At 40.9% G+C, this 18,875-nt stretch overlaps 1 protein-coding gene across 4 annotated transcripts in view; it reads left to right on the forward strand.

Annotated features, from left to right (window-relative positions):
• LOC140191691 (F-box/LRR-repeat protein 20) overlaps positions 1–18,875 on the forward strand; it is a 166,388-nt gene that overhangs the window by 141,775 nt on the left and 5,738 nt on the right. For 3 of the 4 annotated variants that reach the window (XM_072249337.1, XM_072249340.1, XM_072249341.1), the window contains exons 8-14: positions 56–182; positions 5,066–5,140; positions 7,549–7,679; positions 8,218–8,278; positions 8,714–8,758; positions 13,914–13,970; positions 17,976–18,188. In XM_072249337.1, the coding sequence (XP_072105438.1) occupies positions 56–182; positions 5,066–5,140; positions 7,549–7,679; positions 8,218–8,278; positions 8,714–8,758; positions 13,914–13,970; positions 17,976–18,188 (709 nt within the window). The remainder of the gene's footprint in view (positions 1–55; positions 183–5,065; positions 5,141–7,548; positions 7,680–8,217; positions 8,279–8,713; positions 8,759–13,913; positions 13,971–17,975; positions 18,189–18,875) is intronic. The other variant, XM_072249339.1, reaches the window with a different exon arrangement.

Here is an 18,875-nt window from a genome sequence, read left to right on the forward strand (position 1 = left end):
TTTTCCACCACTATTACATGTCTGCAGTTATTTTTGAAGAATTGTTTGTTTCCAGTGAGGGATGTCCACTTCTAGAACAGCTGAATATATCCTGGTGTGATCAGGTGACGAAGGACGGAATTCAAGCCCTGGTGAGAGGCTGCGGTGGTCTGAAGGCTCTGTTTCTTAAAGGATGTACACAGGTCAGCACAGTGATCCATTGTATGTCTGCCAGGCAAAACTGCTGCAAAATTTTATTTAGACTGACAATAATAGGTAATTATTTAGCCTTCAGGTTTCATCTTTTTCTTTGTTGCTGTTGTACTTGCTGTGATTTACAAGGGGTGATTGATCAGTTCATGGCCTAAGGTAGAAGGAGTCAATTATAGAAAACCTAGCACATTTATTTTTCCTACATTTACACACTTAGTCCAGCGGTCGTGGAGCATACGGACCCCTTCTTTGTAGAAGTTGGCGTCTTGGACCTCCAGAAAGTGGGCCACAGCAGGGGTGATTGATAAGTTTGTGGCCTACAGTAGAAGGAGGTGAGTTATACAGCTCTCATTACATGTACGTGCAGTTCAACTCTTTGAGTGATTATGCAGAAAGTTTGAAGTTAATAACTCATCTCCTTCTACCTTAGGCCACGAACTTATCAATCACCCCTGCTGAGGACCACTTTCTGGAGGTCCAAGACGCCGACTTCTACAAAGAAGGGATCCGTGTGCTCCACGGCCGCTGGACTAAGTGTGTAAATGTAGGAAAAATAAATGTGCTAGGTTTTCTAAAATTGACTCCTTCTACCTTAGGCCACAAACTTATCAATCACCCCTCATGTAGCAGCACAACGATTGAACTGAACGGCTTTTGCAAGCAATTCAACAGTAGATAGTGTTAAAAATTTTTTTTTAAAGTCTCGGTAAGTGTTTAAAATGTTGAAGGTGGTAGGTGTTGTCACTGCTATAATTTGGGACACAGCTAATTTTTATCCTAAAAAGAATCCAGTCAACATTTTGTTATTTTATAATCTTTAACTTAACAGTCCTCATGCTCTGACAGTAGTCAGTCCATCGTGGTGATGTCAGGAGGATTATTGAAACAAATGGAACCGACTCAACATAGAGACTGGCTTGATATAATTAGATGGGCAAATAGACTGGCTTAAGGCTTAATGGCTTATGTTGCCTTTTAAAGTTGTCATTTATGCAGAATATGAACCTATGCATTGACTACTATTGTCACTTATTGAAGCCTGCTTCCTCAGTTGTCCCAGTGGTTAAAGTATTGTCTCAGACGTTTATTGATCGTTGAGTTGAATTTCCGTTTTTCCAGTATTGGTGCAATGTTTTACTTTGCACTGAATAACTACTGAAAGATACCTTGACACTAGAGTGTAGTGAAGTATGACTCCCTCGAGCTAAAAAAACCTTCTAATTTGCCTTAGAATCAGGTCAAGTTTACACTTGTTTTTAATGTTTGTTGTTGATATACTGCTGAAATGGCTTTGTGCCAGTTGGTCCCCACCTCAACAATCTCACTGCTGAAATGGAACAAATCTGCAGAACTAATGAAAAACTGCTTAATTCACATTGCCTCCATTCCAGTGCCAAGAACACCCCGAACATGGTTTGGGGACTGAGTTCCAGGTTATTCATTTTGCCTGTGAGAAGATGGGCCTTGTGCTCAACACCTGCAATGCTGAAGCCCCCTACTGATTTCCTACTGTACCACACTGACCTCCTACACTAATGATTCTTGGCAAGACCTGGAAAATGTGTAACACTTTGTATATCTGGTGGGGAGGGGCCCTCAACAATGATGAAATTCACTACAATCTTCATCCTAGCATGGCCTTGTTGTCTGAGGAAAAAGGCTATTTAAAGCTACAGGCATCAAATGGAGCACAGAGCTGGTGGTTTTCTGGGCAGCAGTAATTCTTGTCCTTTTATATGCTTATTGTGTTGGCACGTGGCCAAGTAGTTAAGGCGTTGGTCTAGTGATCTGAAGGTCACTAGTTCGAGCCTCAGCTGAGGCAACATGTTGTGTCCTTGAGCAAGGCACTTAACCACACATTGCTCTGCAACGACTCTGGTGCCAAGCTGTATTGGCCCTAGTGCCTTCCCTTGGACAACATCGGTGGCGTGGAGAGAGGAGACTTGCAGCATGGGCAACTGCCGGTCTTCCGTACAACCTTGCCCAGGCCTGCGCCCTGGAAACCTTCCAAGGCGCAAATCCATGGTCTCACGAGACTAACGGATGCCTATAATAATAATATGCTTATTTGTCTAGAGATGCAACATGGTAACAGGTCTTTAGTCATAGTCATACTTTATTGATCCCGGGGGAAATTGATTTTCATTACAGTCGCACCATAAATAATAAATAGTAATAGAACCATAAATAGTTAAATAGTAATATGTAAATTATGCCAGGAAATAAGTCCAGGACCAGCCTATTGGCTCAGGGTATCTGACCCTCCAAGGGAGGAGTTGTAAAGTTTGATGGCCACAGGCAGGAATGACTTCCTATGACGCTCTGTGCTGCATCTCAGAGGAATGAGTCTCTGGCTGAATGTACTCCTGTGCCCACCCAGTACATTATGTAGTGGATGGGAGACATTGACCAAGATGGCATGCAACTTAGACAGCATCCTCTTTTCAGACACCACCATCAGAGAGTCCAGTTCCATCCCCACAACATCACTGGCCTTACGAATGAGTTTGTTGATTCTGTTGGTGTCTGCTACCCTCAGCCTGCTGCCCCAGCACACAACAGCAAACATGACAGCACTGGCCACCACAGACTCGTAGAACATCCTCAGCATCGTCCGGCAGATGTTAAAGGACCTCAGTCTCCTCAGGAAATAGAGACGGCTCTGACCCTTCTTGTAGACAGCCTCAGTGTTCTTAGACCAGTCCAGTTTATTGTCAATTCGTATCCCCAGGTACTTGTAATCCTCCACCATGTCCACACTGACCCCCTGGATGGAAACAGGGGTCACTGGTACCTTAGCTGTCCTCAGGTCTACCACCAGCTCCTTAGTCTTTTTCACATTAAGCTGCAGATAATTCTGCTCACACCATGTGACAAAGTTTCCTACCGTAGACCTGTACTCAACCTCATCTCCCTTGCTGATGCATCCAACTATGGCAGAGTCATCTGAAACCTTCTGAAGATGACAAGACTCTGTGCAGTAGTTGAAGTCCGAGGTGTAAATGGTGAAGAGAAAGGGAGACAAGACAGTCTCCTGTGGAGCCCCAGTGCTGCTGATCACTCTGTCAGACACACAGTGTTGCAAGCACACGTACTGTGGTCTGCCAGTCAGTAATCAAGAGTCCATGATTCAGGCCCAACAAGCCCACATTGCCTGATTATGCCTATGTGACTGATCAACCTACTAGCCCATGCGCTTTGGAATGTGGAAGGAAAGCAGAACACCAGGCGGAAACCCATGCGTTCACAGGAGAGTGCGCAAACTCCTTACAGATAGTGGCAGAATTGAACCCGGAACGCTGGCGCTGTAAAATGTTAGACGAACTGCTACGCTATCATGCTGCCCTACTGTAGGCAGTGCAGTTCCTGAGTGCTGTACTACCGACAGCAAATGCTTTTAAGATTATGGAGTGATACCATTAATGCTGTGACTGCAGAATCTTCTGTATTCACTGGAAGGATAACTGAACCACTGTCATCTCACTCTTTCTTGCAAACACCTGCAGTTGAACTCATTCAGTTACTGCGGCTAAACCATGCTCTTTACAGACGTGACATCTGATCTGAATCTTACAATAAGAGATTGAGATTGTTTCACCAAACTACTGAAGCAACATTCTGGATAGCCATGAGAATATGGAGTTCAGCCAATAAGAATGCACAAAAGTCCAGTGTAAATGGCAGGAGCCTATCACCTCCAATTACCAACCTACCTGATTCATGGGGCATCACTTGACCCATTAGCCTCATAAAGCAAGCAGTTCTTGACTGTGAGAGATAGTCAAAGAAGGAAGATACTATGGATGCAGGGTTCCCCAACCTTTGGTGTACAGACCCCTCAGTTAATGGTAAAGATTCATAGCATAAAAATGGTTTGGAACCCCTGCTATAGATGCATCTTGAGAGTTTAATTTTTAAAAAACGTTGCCTTTTTTAAAAATCAAAACCAACAACATTACAGTTCCAATATTAGAAATAAACATTCTAGCAGAAATATTTGGGCCAGGTCTCATTTATAGGGGGAGAACCAGATTTGTTGTTTTAGGCTGATGACTCGTCAGAATTAATTCGCCTGAAACCTATTATAGTTAAACAGCATGGAAATAAGTCCTTAAACCACTGAGTTCATGCCAACCATCAAGCTAATCCTATGCTAAATCCCATTTCATTTTCCCATTAATTGCCCCCCGATTCCACCACTTGCATACATACTTGGGACAATTTACAATGACTAATTAACCTACCATACTGCAAGTCTTTGGGATGTGGGAGGAAACTGAAACCCCCCCAGGGGAACCCTCATGATGTAAAAAGAAAATACAAATTTTACCCACAGCAATGAGGGCCAGGACTGAGCCAATTTCACTGGAGCTATGTGGCAGCATCTCTGATAGCTCTGCCATTGTGCCATCACACTGGCTGTTCTTACTTGGAATCTCAAAGTTATGCTTAGTGTTCTGTAGTTTCCAAATAAAGTGGGCAGGCAGGGTAGTGTAGCCGTTAGTGTAATGCTGTACAGTGCCAGCGACCCAGGTTCAATTCCCACTGCTGTCTGTAAGTACATTCTTCCCGTAACTGCATGGGATTCCTCCAGTTGCTTCAGCTTCGTCTTGCGTTCCAGCGACGTGTGGGCTAGTAGGTTGATCAGTCACATGGGTGTAATTGGGCAGCATGCAATCATTGGGCCAGAAAGGCCTGTTACATGCTGTAAAATAAAATGAATAAAAGTGGAAACAGTGGTATGTTGCATTGAAGGTTGGATCCAGTAATGACTGAATTATTAGTTCTATTTATGTAATGATTTATAGTTAATCCTTGTTACTTTTTGAGTCAGTAACTTGTACATCTTAAAATGTACTTGTTTTCTTCGCAGCTTGAAGATGAAGCCTTGAAATATATTGGTGCTCACTGTCCTGAGTTGGTCACCCTGAACCTACAGACTTGCTCTGTAAGTGCATCTGATGAAAAAAGAGGAAAAATATTTTGCTTGTAAAACACAAATAAAATCAAAATGAGGCTAAACATTGCTAACTCCCTCACCCCCCCCCGTGGTTTGCAGAAGAGCAAAGCATATTTTGCAAAAATGCAAGTAATGTTAATTTGCTGATGAAAAGGTTACATCGTGTCAGAAAAATTTGTTCAAAATTCCAGCCAAATTTGCAATATTTACATCAATGTTTTTAATTACCTTAATGATTGTTCGGCTGTGGTAGGGTCTTGCTACTTCAGTCAGAAACAGTTCATTTTTTTCTCCCTTTCCTCACCTCAGTTTAAGACCATAAGAGATAGGAATAAAATTAGGCCATTCAGCCCACTGAGTCTGCTCCACCATTCTGTCATTGCTGATTTATTATCCCTCTCGACCCCATTCTCCTGCCTTCTCACCATAACCTTACTATCAAGATATATCAACCTCCACTTTAAGTACACCCAGTGATTTGTCCCCACAGCCATCTATGAATGAATTCCACAGATCAACTACCTCTAGCTAAATAAATTCCTCCTCATCTCTGTTCTAAAGGGACATCCTTGTATTCTGAGGCTGTGCCCTCTGGTCCTGGACTCTTCCCCCCTCCCCCCCACTATAGGAAGCATCTTTTTCACGTCCACATATCTAGGCCTTTCAATATTCGATAGGTTTCAATGAAATCCCTCTCATTCTTCTAAACTCCAGTGAGTACAGGCACAGAGCCATCAAACACTCCTCATACATTAATTCTTTCACTCCCAGGATCATTCTCGTGAGCCTCCTCTGGACCTTGTCCAATGCCAGCACAGTTTGAGGCATTTGCTGTCACATAAAAGGGGTGACAGGTTCTACCAGCGCAAACCACCCTTGATTTGCTTTTGCCCAAAACTGTTGGCTTTAATGGGTCAATCCTGAAACATTGCTTTTTCCCTATAGACCTGCAAAATATCTCTCCTCGGGGGCTTACCTGGTACCTTTTTGAAAGTCCCGATTATCTCCATTTTGACAACTTCTATAAGCCGTGAGTTCCAAAATCATAACTATTCTGCTTCAACAACAACAAATAGTGTAGGCCATCCAGTCCCTCAAGTCTTTTCTTTATTTCATTAAGATCACGGCTGATCTGATCTTTGGCTTCTCTGTACATTCCTGTCATTTGAGACATAAACATGCTGAAGGGTTCTGCTTCAATTAGTCTTTTTAACAAGCTTACAGTTTTATTCCACCACTATCAAAGAAGTAGATACAGTGTACACAATCTTTCATAAAAGGTTAGCACAGCCCTTACAGATGTACTGTATTTAAAGAATTAGGCAGATGTTTTAAACAGTGGTGCTATTGAACTGTAAAACTGTCCAGTCTAACAGTTACCATTACATTGTTTGTGACATTACAACCTTCTTAAACCCATTTTTTTTGTAAAGTTGCAAATGCCATGCTCTTAAACTACTGTATATTAGAACAATCTACAATTTGTTCTCCACAACATTTTTCTCAAAAAGCTCCATTCTCTTCTTGCCAAGCCACCAGTTCTCAGAGTGCAGTCCTTTGCTCCTTTATTAACTTTGGATGCTTCTTGTATTTTCTCTGAGAATGCTGGGGAAATCTGTCTTCCTGACACTTTTTCACAGAGGAAACACAAGTTGAATCATTTCAAATCCACTTCTACTTTTCATGTTGAATCATTGCATTCTTAAGTTTCTTGGTCTGTGACACCTATCTTGATGCTTAATCTTTTTTTCAGTTGTATAAATGCATAATTGCAGTTTACTCTGCGATTAGTCCTCCAGTGTAATTTGTATTACTGAACTTGTCATTGTATGAATATCATAATATTTTAGTTTTTATTACCATAGGAAGGTCAGAGCTCTTTACAGTGATAAAAACCTGTTTTTCCTAGCACATTTGCAAGTAGTTGTTTGTAATTTTCTGCCCACTTCAAGCCCTTCCCTCCATTCTCTTTAATCCTTTTCCTGGGAGCCTGTAACTTCAATCAATTAAGTCATTCGTATTTAAATCTTTAAAAATGTGGTTTTAAGGGTGGGGCCTGCAGTCTATTTAATATTTTCCTGCTGCTCCATGATTATTCTCCCTTCTGTTCAGCCTACTTTTTGAATCTCTTTTCACCCACTGTCAACATTGTGCGCCATGTACTGGCAGAGAGCAAGAGGGAGTGATTCCCCCCCCCCTGGAAATCTGCTGTTGTGGTAAAATGCAGCAAACAAAAAGTGAAGGAAAATGGCCTTGTTCACCTACTGCTACTCCCAGTGATGATCAGGAAGCTGGTGAACAGGGGATCCCAACCACCTGTGGCACAGCACAGTGTCATGTGACCACCTCAAATACCCCTGTAAAATTTTACTTTTGTTGTGATTTTTCCTTTGCAGCAGATCACAGATGAGGGGTTGATAACGATTTGCAGAGGATGTCATAAACTGCAGTCACTCTGTGTCTCTGGTTGCAGTAACATCACTGATGCTATTTTGAATGCATTGGGACAGAACTGCATTCGACTTAGGTAGGCAAGAAGCAATGGCCACATCTGTGTCTGTGTAGCTGAGTTGTATATTGATAATATATTACACTTTCTTGGATACTGTGCCTTAATTCTCTGGCAACCATTTTCACTGGTGTGTGACTGACTTTGTCAACTCTATACATTGAACATGACTTGCATTATAAAAACAGAATTTAGAGAGTTGGATCTTTGTTTTTCCCAATTGAATTTGCACCATGTGATAGTTTCATGTCTTAAAGTGCAAATTCCAAGAAAAAATTATAGGAAGTCCTAGAAATAAGCATGTTTGATTTGTATCTGACAGATGGAGAAAGGATGCATTACTGTTATTAATTTAAATATCATTTCTTGAACTATCATGGGTTAAGTTAGTCAAAATAATGAAAAAAACTTGCATTCAATAAACAATTTGACAAACTATTATAGCTAATGAAATTTTTTTTATAGAAATGGACACCATGATATGAAAACTGGCCTATATAAAATGGTAAAATTGAACATTTTTCCTCCCTTAATGAATTTTGAAATTATTTTTCAGAATATTAGAGATTGCTAGATGTTCACAGTTAACTGATGTGGGATTTACCACATTAGCCCGGGTAAGTTCAGTAATAACATTTTGCATTAAATTGGTATTTTATAAGCCTAGAGGGTAATTGTCTATCACATGGGATGTACACAGTCCAGTAGTATCAAGTCAACTTAGGTCACAGAGACTTTTTATTTTGAAGTGTTTACTGTTGAAATCAATCAGTCTTGTGGTGCGGTATTGTGGTTGACAGTTTGCGTCAAACTTTTTCTAGGGAGGAATGAGGAAAAGATGTGAATCATTTTCAGGATACTGATCCTGGAGCTTATCTAAAGCTTAACTGCAGGTTAGATTTTTGCTGAAGTTCCGTTTTGTTAAAAATCATTCAACACTCAGATACAAAATCCACAAAAGATCCTGTAGGTTGCTATAAAAACAAGCATCAAGGGAAAAAAGACCACTTGTACACTTCCTTAATGTGAATACATCTTGTTTTCATTTGTAGAATTGCCATGAGCTTGAGAAGATGGACCTGGAAGAATGTGTTCAGGTGACTGCTTTTACTGTTTTTATTTATTTTTCCTTTAGTGATTGTGATTTTAAAAAACACTCACAAGAAGCACCCAATAGTTTGGGCAGCATCTGTGGTATGGACAGAGGAGCAGAGTTTTTTAAAAAAAACATTCAGTTATGAACCTTCTACTTACAGCATTTTGGTGCTGACCATTCTTTGCCAAGTTCCAATGTGAAGATGATTTAAAATCTAAACTGAAGTTTGCTAGCATGAAAGGAAGCTGAGTGTAAACCAGAAGTGTTACTAATAGCCAACTCTATTCACCTATTAATACTGTTTATAAAGTGAGCTTGTAAGTACCTTCTGTCAATGACCGTTGGCTATGGATTTAAAGAGAAGAACAAAAATTACAGGGTAAATGTAAGGAAATATTTTGATAATCTGGAGTTCACTGTCTGTGAGAACAGTGGAAGCGGTAAGGATTTCAGTAGGGAATTGGGGTGAGCCCTTGTGGGAAGGATACTAACTGCGTTCTACAGGAATGGAACTGAATATATTGTTCTATGTGCAGCCAAAAATAGCTCAGCAGGTCAAATGTGGTATCTCTACCTTTGTTGCATCAATGCATGATTTTCCACATGGTATTCATAGGAAGTAGAGCAGTGAAACTGGGTTTGAGTTTTAATTATAATCAATGCCATCATATTGGAAGTGACACACACAAAATGCTGGTGGAACGCAGCAGGCCAGACAGCATCTCTAGAAAGAAGCACAGTCGATGTTTTGGGCTGAGACTTTTCAGTCGACGTTTCAGGAGGGGGAGGAATAGAGCTAAGACCTGGAAAGTTGATTGGCAAAAGGGATACTCTCCCTTCTCCAGCCTTGTATCCCTTTTGCCAATCAACTTTCCAGCTCTATCCCTCCCCCTCCTGTCTTCTCCTATCATTTTGGATCTCCCCCTCCCCCCCCCCCCCCCCACTTTCAAATTTCTTACTATCTCTTCTTTCAGTTAGTCCTGACGATGGGTCTCGGCCTGAAACGTCGACTGTGCTTCTTCCTATGAATGTTGTCTGGCCTGCTGCGTTCCACCAGCATTTTGTGTGTGTTGCTTGAATTTCCAGCATCTGCAGATTTCCTCGTGTTTGCATTATATTGGAAGTGAGGCAGTTAATCTCATTCTCTGCTAACCAGGAAACTTGCCCCTTTATCCAGGTATCTAGACCCACTTGGACTAGACTCTGAGCATACATTGTAGGTTTTCATTTTGTATAGAGAATCAGACCAGATCTCTGAAATTCTTTCAAAGGGGAGATCATGGACTATTGATGTTAAGTGACTGGTTAAAGGAAGCATACGAAATGCTTCACTTTGGAAGGAAGAATAACAGAAGAATGAAATCAGTTCTTATCTGTATTGAGGAAGATTGCAGAAAACTTGAGCAAAGTGGGATTTAGGAGTGCTTGTGCATGGAACACATTTCTAACATACAGGTGCAGCAGGTCTCAGGAAAGCTAATGGATTACTTTGATTTCACGAGGTTTGGTGTATAAAAGTAGGGAAGTCTCGCTACAACTGGGGAAGGCACTGGTGAGTCTGGAACATCTGGAATACTGTGTATAATTTTAACACCCATATTTATGGAAGGGCCTCATCTGTAGGTGGTTCAGATAAGATTGACAAATGTGATCCTGGATATGGAAGAATTGTCTTGAAGAAAGGTTGAATAAGTTGGCTTTGTACTCATCAGAGTTGAGAAGAATGAAAAACTGTTGATAAAACACTTATGATTCTTAGGAGGGTTGATGGGGTAAACGCTGTGAATGCTTGGGGAGAGTTAGGGTCAGAGGATAGTTTCAGTAACAAAGTATTCATTTAAGGCTTGAGATGAAGATTTTTTTCTTTTTTTCTTTTCTTGCCTCAGGAAGCTATAGAGGCTTATGTCTTGAACATGTTCAGAGTTGAGAAGGATAGATTTTTAGACGGGAAGTGAATCAAGTGTGACCTGGTACACTTATTTAAGCCACATCTACCCTACTGGGGCATAGGCCGCCAACATTAGTTCGCCAGAGTCCTCTGTCCTGGGCTGGTCTTTTGCATTGTGTCCAGGTGTAGCCCATCTTCTTGGTGTTGCCTTCCTCTCACAGGGATGAGGTCTTCAGAGCTTCTGTTGGTGTTTCTGTATTACTGGGTTTTTACGGGATGGGGTTGCTAGCCCCATGCCCAACCCTTCTCCTTTTGCAGCCAGACTTGGGGACTGTCCATGGCAGAATCTGACCTGGAACACCAACACTCTTATTGAGTGGCCAAGCAAATTCAAGGCCTTGTTCTTCTGATGGACCTATGAACCAATATTCTTGAAACTGATATTTCTGTTTGTTCGGAGCCAAGTTTACTTGGAGTCCAAGGTGATTCTTAACTCCAGTATCAGGAATAAATCTGCTATTACCATGATGAAAGAATAAAGTCTAGTGTTTTTTTCATTTTCCCAAGAGGCCTCTAGCAAAACTCATGCCAGGTCATTGCTGTCTTTCCGTTGGTACTCCACCAAACAATAGTGGTTCTTCCTGCCTGTCCTTTGATTTGTTTCATGTTCTATGACTGGAAGCAGCCGTGTTCAGTTTCTGCTCAACTGAAATTGCAATGTAAATGATCCGACTTACATAATTGAGGTTGTGATGTTGTAATTTTAACCACAGAACTTCAAGTGGAAACTAAACACAAATACTATTATCAGATACCGTGACACTATGAAGCATATTCCAAAAAATGCAGTTAGTGGGCTAGAGTGCACTTATTATTGGCTGATGGTTACACTGAGAATTGCCAGCCTGCCACGGTACAGAAGTACAGAGTGCACTTGAGGTCTGATGCATTGGCTGGTGGTTATACAGTACTGAGAAGCAGCTATTATTGGCTTGTGTGTACATTGAAAATCAGCCACGGTGCAGAAGTACAGAGCGCCCTAGATGTCTGATGGCACTATCTGGTAGTTACATTTAGAATTGTGAACCAGCCACGGTGCAGGGATACAGAGTGTGTTAGATGTTTGATGGCACTGGCTGATGATTACACTTATGTGTCAGTCATTATTGGTGGCTAGTTACATTGCAAATGAGCCATTTTTGGCTGGCAGTTACACTAAGAATCAGCCATGGTGCAGAAGTACGGAGTGTCCTCAAGGTCTGATGATATAGTTTATATGTATGTTGATCCTGCTAACACGTTGCCCTTTCTGTGTTACACTATCATGTCTACCCTATCTAAAAATCGTGACCTCACCCACCCCGCCCCAAATGGAGAGGAGGATTGTAGAGAGCTGAATTAAACTGCTGTGGTCTTTCTTTAATTTTGTACATAACAGAATTTTCACCCTCTAATTATTTCTATTTTGCAGTTCAGGCAATTATTAGTATTGATGTATTTGTTCTTTCTGACAATGGCTAATGAATCCATGGAAAATTGGACAGTTTTTTTTTGGACAGCATTTGTTTATGGACTCAGTACCTATTGCCTTTTGAAAACAAAAATGGGTATAATTTTGTAGCATGATACTTTTCAAACAAAAATATTGTTCATTTCTGATACAACTACCATAGAAAGGTAGACAAATTTGGCTTTTGGAATTTATTTCACATTTATTACAAAAATTTACATTTTGGAGATTAAGTGGTTTGTGAAATGTATTGTCTTGGAAGGTGCATAAATGGCTAACTAGTAGATCAGTGGAAAATGCTTAAGTGAAAACTACAGAATAATGTAATAGCAACACACATCAAAGTTGCTGGTGAACGCAGCAGGCCAGGCAGCATCTCTAGGAAGAGGTAATGTAATACTCTGTTTGTAGACTTCATAATTTTTTTGAAGTTTATTGTCATAGGCATACATACCCAGGATCCAAATGCTATGAAGATTAGCTTTTGCAGCAGCAGCACAGTACAGTACTTTACAAACATAACATAAATTACATAATCTTAAATTAACCTAAATTATACTTAAGGTACACAACAGAATAAACAAAAATAAACATCGTAACCTTAGTACAAGTTGAGAGAAGTATAGTCCGAGGTAGAATTAGGATTTCAGTAGGTATATTTAATGTCAGAGAGATAGATATATATATATATATATATATATATATCCTGAAATTCTTTTTCTTTGGAAACATCCACGAAAACAGAGGAGTGCCCCAAAGAATGAATGACAGCTAAACGTTAGAACCCCGAAGCCCCCCCCCAGTTCCCTCCTCCCATGCACAAGCAGCAGCAAAGCAACGATCCCCCCCACCAGTAAAAAAGCATCTGCACCATCCACTAAGCACTCAAGCATGCAACAAAGCGTCAATAAAGATACAGACTCACAGTACCCCAAAGACTACTCGTTTACTGGGTAATTTGACATACCTCAGGCTTCCTCTCTCCCTAATAAGGGAAAAAGAGGTGTGACTGTTCTCACAGGTCAGTTCAAAAATGCAGTGGCAAAAGCAGATGTTGAACCTTGAGGTGTGGGCCTTCAGGCTCCAGTACCTCCTGTCTGATGACAATAGTGAGAAGAGGGCATCCCAGATGGTGAGGGTCCTTGATGATAGATGTCACCTGGGATATTGTCTCTTTTGTTCTTAATGGTGATGAGAGCTTTACCCTTAATACATTTGTGTGATAAATCTGTTAACTGAAGTTACAGCTTTTCATGTGTGCCCTGGAATGATTAGTTTCTCTTTTCTTCATTCTTCCCCTTCCTGAAGATGGTGACTCTTGGCTACATTCTCACTTAGATTAATGTCTTTGATCTGTGACTCAAATTACTCTTTTTGGGAGCCTGATTTATCATCTGTTTGAGGCATCAAGACTAAACTATTGTTTAGTGTGGCCCCAGTAGTTGGAAAATTGGAGCTGAGAAGCGGACACCATTGAAATAATGGATACCGATTAGAAGGAGATACATCTGCGGGTTATGCTATACAGTATATTCCTTCTTACACAATGATTGAACATTTTTCTATCATGACATTGGGGCATGAAAGTATATAGATGTACTCGGTTTTAGTAACCAAATTATTGCAAAAGAAAGACTAATCTTTGCACCTCATGGTGTAGCAGCTAACTATTACAAAAGCTGATGTTATCTGAAGCAGATACAGTCGACCTCAGTAACCCATGTTGAGTCATTACTTTTTTTGTTTTCTCTCTGACAGATTACAGACAATACTCTAATTCAGCTTTCTATTTACTGTCCACGGCTCCAAGTGCTGGTGAGTAGGAACAGAACAAGTATTCACTGTGCCAAGTCTGGTCGCTGATGAGGTTGTGGCTCCATACGTCCACAAGTGTTCAATAACCCTTAATATCCTTACTTAACAGACAGCTTTGTCTCTGTTTTGGAACTTTTGAATTTAATCCAGGATTCATGGTGTTTAGCAAAATGGCAAGTTCCAGGTTTCTATTAATCCTGAACGAAAACATTTCTGACATCACTCCTAATGAGCCTATTTCCAATTTTATATTCTGTTCTAGGTTCCCTATTGTAAGAAATAGTTACCACCTACCCAACGGTGCCTTGTAAAAGTATTCAGCTCCTAACCCTTTGTTCACATAATGAGTATTATAACCAGGGATTTTGATCAATTTAACTGAAAATTTTTATTTGTGTTTCACATGCTCTTTATTTTACACTAGAGACCCCCCCCAAGAAAATAGGGAAAATTGTAAAGCATGAAAAACTAAAAATTCAAAAACTGAAATGTCAGCAGTTCAAAAGTATTCATCACCTCTTTGTTCAGTACTTAGTTGAACCACCTCTCGCAGCTATTACAGCCGGTAGTCTTTTTGGGTAAGTTTATTAGCTTTGCACAGCATGATGGAGTAAAATTTGCCCATTCCTCTTTACAAGATTGCTGAAGCTGTGCCAGGTTAGTTGGGGAACTTCGGTGGACAGTAATCTTGAGGTCTTGCCAGAGAAGGTCGATCAGGTTAAGGTCAGGACTCTGACTGGGCCACTCAAGGACATCAATTTTCTTCATTTAAAGCCACTCCATGGTTGCTGTGGCAGTGTGCTTTGGGTTGTTGTTCAAAGGTTCAAAGGTCCAATTTAATGTCAGAGAAATGTATACAATGTACATCCTGAAATGCTGTTTCTTCGCAAACATCCACGAAAACAGAGGAGTGCCCCAAAGAATGAATAACAGTTAAACGTAAGAACCCCAAAGTCCCCCCCCAGCTCCCCTCCCTCTCGCGTGTAAGTGGCAGCAAGCAACGATCCCCCTCCCCCACCAGCAAAAAAAAAGCATCAGCACCCACCACCAAGCACTCAAGCATGAGCAAAGCAATAGCAAAGACACAGAATTGTAGTTACCCCAAAGGCTTTGCGTTTCATCCAGCTTTCGACATAACACAGGCTCTCCCTCTCTCTAATAAGGGAGAAGGAGGTGTCTCCGTTTTTCCCAGCGAGCGGGGAGACATAACAAACAACTCGCTGGTTTATGATGTTAGAAGTCCATTACGTCGCTTTTTCCGGCTCTGGTCCCAAAGATCTCAAAGATCCTGGGTCTTTGGGCACACAGCAGTAGATTTTCCGACTCCCCCGATGACACACAGGCCTCCTGCCGTGACACCGACCCTCGATCCACCCGTCTCTAGAGCTCCGAGATCTTAGGCTTCCAAATCCGAGCTGGGTTCTCAGGCTGAACCCTTGGCGTGCTGAACAACTGCCAGTCCTGAAACCCCGAGAATGGGTCCCATTCCTGCAAAGAACCAAAGTCAGGGTGTAACTCCAGGTCAGGGTCTTCAAAAGAACCCTGAAAGGGAAAAATAAAGATATCAAAGATGGAAATAGAGCTGTTTCCAAAGATGCAAGCAAAGGAGTTGCCGTTTAGTGCCATCTTAACTTCGCTCTGCCTCTGTTGTCTTGCTGAAAGATAAACTTCCTCCCCAGTTTAAGCTTTCTGGCAGAGGTGAGCAGATTTTTATTCAGCATCTGTCTGTATATAGCAGCATTAATTTCCCCATCAAATCCGATCAGATTCCTAGTCCCTGCTACTGTAAAGTATCCCCATAGTATGATGCTACCTCCACCTACTTTACAGTAGGAATGGTGTTACCTGGCTGATGAGCAGTATTAGATTTACACCGCACGTACTGCTTAGTGCTGAGGTCAAAAAGTTCCACTTTAGTTTCATCTGACCACAAGACTTTATTTCATGTCTCTACAGTACCTTCCAGGTGACACTTTGCATAGTCTTTATGGGCAAGGACTCCTGCTTTGCTGCTCTTCCATAAATACCCTTTTTTTGCAAGGCCTTAAGAGATTTTGGAGCCACGTACTTCATCTCCAGTTGCAGCCGCTGACTTCTGTAGCTCACTCAGAGTGACTGACGGCATCATAGTAGCCTCTCTTACAAGTACTCCAGTGACTAAGTTTAGCGGGGTTGCCTGACCTAGGTAGTGTGGCTGTGGTTTCATATTTTTTCTACTTTTTCATGATGGACTGCACCGAGTCTAAGATATGTTCAGTGCCTTTGAGACGGTCTTGTGCCCTTCCCCAGATAAGTGCTTCTCTATTATTATTTTACTGACTTGTCTTGAATGCTTTTTTGTCTTCATCTTGGTCTGGTACTGTTGAACCTTACAGGCGGGGGGCGGGGGGGGAGTTATTTATACTTGTGAATTCATTGAAAACAGGTGATCCTCCAATTTTCTACATTAACAAATTGGGTGAGTTGGTAAGTTAATATACAGTATTGCACCTGAGGAATGTTAGTGTAGTAATTACAAAGGGGATGGGTATGTTTTCAGCTTCACAATTTTGGTTTTAATTTTTAGTAAATTGTTGACAGGTTTTGGACTTCCTCCTTTTGATTTGACATGATGCAGAGTGTTTTGTAGATTACTTCCATATAATTTAAATTTAGAAAATGAATCAGTAAAATATGAAAATAGCTGAGGGGACTGAATACTTTTTCAAAGCACTGTATTGCTATCCAACTCCTTTAATCATCAGAGGTGAATTTGGTGTTGATCAGCAAATATCTGCATTCTGAATTCTGAAATCTGTTGTTACTTACTCAGTCCAAACATCTTTTAATGAATTGAATTCTTAGGTTCTTGAAGTTCTTTGCTTTGAATTATCAAACCTTTGATAATTATGAAAAAATAATGTCTTATTTCCTATTTGCATATTGAGATAACTTTGCAATGTTTTAGCTATGTTTAGCTTTGTTTTATTCCTTCGTCTTGTATCTTTCCCCTGCCTATGTTCTCCCACCCTGATAGCTAATTTACCTTGTAGCTGTTTGGGAGACAATAATGAGAAGCTTCTAGCTGCTCATCAAGGCAAAACCACTCTACCAATGGGGCTGCTGTCTTGCAAGCCTAACCTCTAATTCCTTTGATGTTTTATGCTGGCTAGTCGGTCTTTAGTGTCCCGTTTAGTGAAATCAGCTATCAGCAGAAACTTCATCTCCAATTCTTCCCCCAAAATCTATGGTTAAATGGAGAGAAATTCACAGTAGCTGAGGGTTCAGTAATTAAAAATAAAATCAGTAAGTCAGCTTTTATTTTTGCTGAACCTCTAATTTTGCTTTGTTTGTTTGTCATTTAGGTTTTTTTCTTGTATTTCTGTTAGTCAAGTGCACTGTTTCCCGCCATTCTTGTGATCTGTCTTCCTAATTATGTGCCTTTCCAAAGCGGTTTCTACTGTAATTTCCCTTGATTTTCTATTCTACTGAGTTTTAGGATATGCGTCTGCTTGATGTACTTTTTCTCCTTTTCCATGGATAGCAACTGCCAGAAGGCAAAGCATTATGAAATATTTGGAGTGTAACTAAACATCCTTTGCAGGAAGCCTCTATTTGGTAGAAAAACAAATTCCAGATTTTAACAAAAAAGTATTATTATTTGTGCATTAAAGGAACTTGTGTGTTGGGAACAAGATTCAGAAACAAATTTAAATCCAAAATGTTCGACCCTTCCCTTGCCATGCCTGTTCACATCCGTCCCAGATTTCTAGACTAGCCCATATCTACTGGAATGTAGATTTCTGTGTACCTTACCCCATCACTCGCTGCCTTATCCCTACTCTTCAGAATCCCTTCCTTAATCTCTTCTGCCTCTCCACTATTCCCCAGTTTTTCTTCTCAACCCTTTTTGACCCAAATTTACTTTCAGTCCTTCGTCTAATCTGTTTTCTCATTTCCTTTGTTTGCTGGGACTATTTTATGTTGAGAGCACTGAATGTTCAAGTGCAATTCTTCCCTCTGCAGAGTTTGTCTCACTGTGAATTGATCACTGACGATGGTATCCGCCACCTTGGGAATGGGGCCTGTGCTCATGACCGATTGGAAGTGATTGAGTTGGACAACTGCCCACTGATCACAGATGCCTCACTCGAACATCTAAAGAACTGTCACAGTCTGGAGAGGATAGAGTTATATGATTGTCAACAGATAACACGTGCTGGGATCAAAAGACTCCGAGTAAGTGTGTTGTTCTCTCCAAGGCATTTGACTTGTACTAATTTCTGTATTACATTATGGATCCCAATCCAGTCTACAGCTGTTACTTAAGCTGCAGGTATAGTGGCTCCAGATAATTTTTCATACATAGGTTTTTTTTTCTTTTCTGTCTGACTGTGAGCGATGTAAATGAAAGGGATAGGGCAAAATAGTGAGAGATGAGAATGAAGGGGGAACCTTATTGAAATGTATTGAAAGGCCTATTGAACATTGAAAGTGGACTTGGAGAGGATGTGTCCTTTAGTGGGAGAGTTCAGCACCAGAGGATACAGCCTCAGAATATAATAATGTCCCTTTGGAACAGATATAAGGAAGATTGTTTTTTAGCCAGAGGGTGGTGAATCATGGAATTCATTGTCATGGATGGCTCTGGAGGTCAAGTCATTGGGTATATTTAAACAGAGGTTGATGGGTTCTTGATTAGGAAGGGTGTCAAAGGGTACAGGGAGAAGGTAGGTGAATGGGGTTGAGAGGTATAATAAGTCAGCCATGATGAAATGGTGAAGCAGACTCTATGGGCCAAATGATCTAATTCTGCTCCTATGTCTTATGGTGGTGTTATATATCCTCTGATCAAAAGTAAATAGAAGTAAATGTTGCCTATCACCAAGAGATTTACACCAGACAGTAGTGCAGCAAGCCAAGAAA

Source organism: Mobula birostris, chromosome X, assembly GCF_030028105.1.
Source record: "Mobula birostris isolate sMobBir1 chromosome X, sMobBir1.hap1, whole genome shotgun sequence".
Lineage (NCBI taxonomy): Eukaryota > Metazoa > Chordata > Chondrichthyes > Myliobatiformes > Myliobatidae > Mobula > Mobula birostris.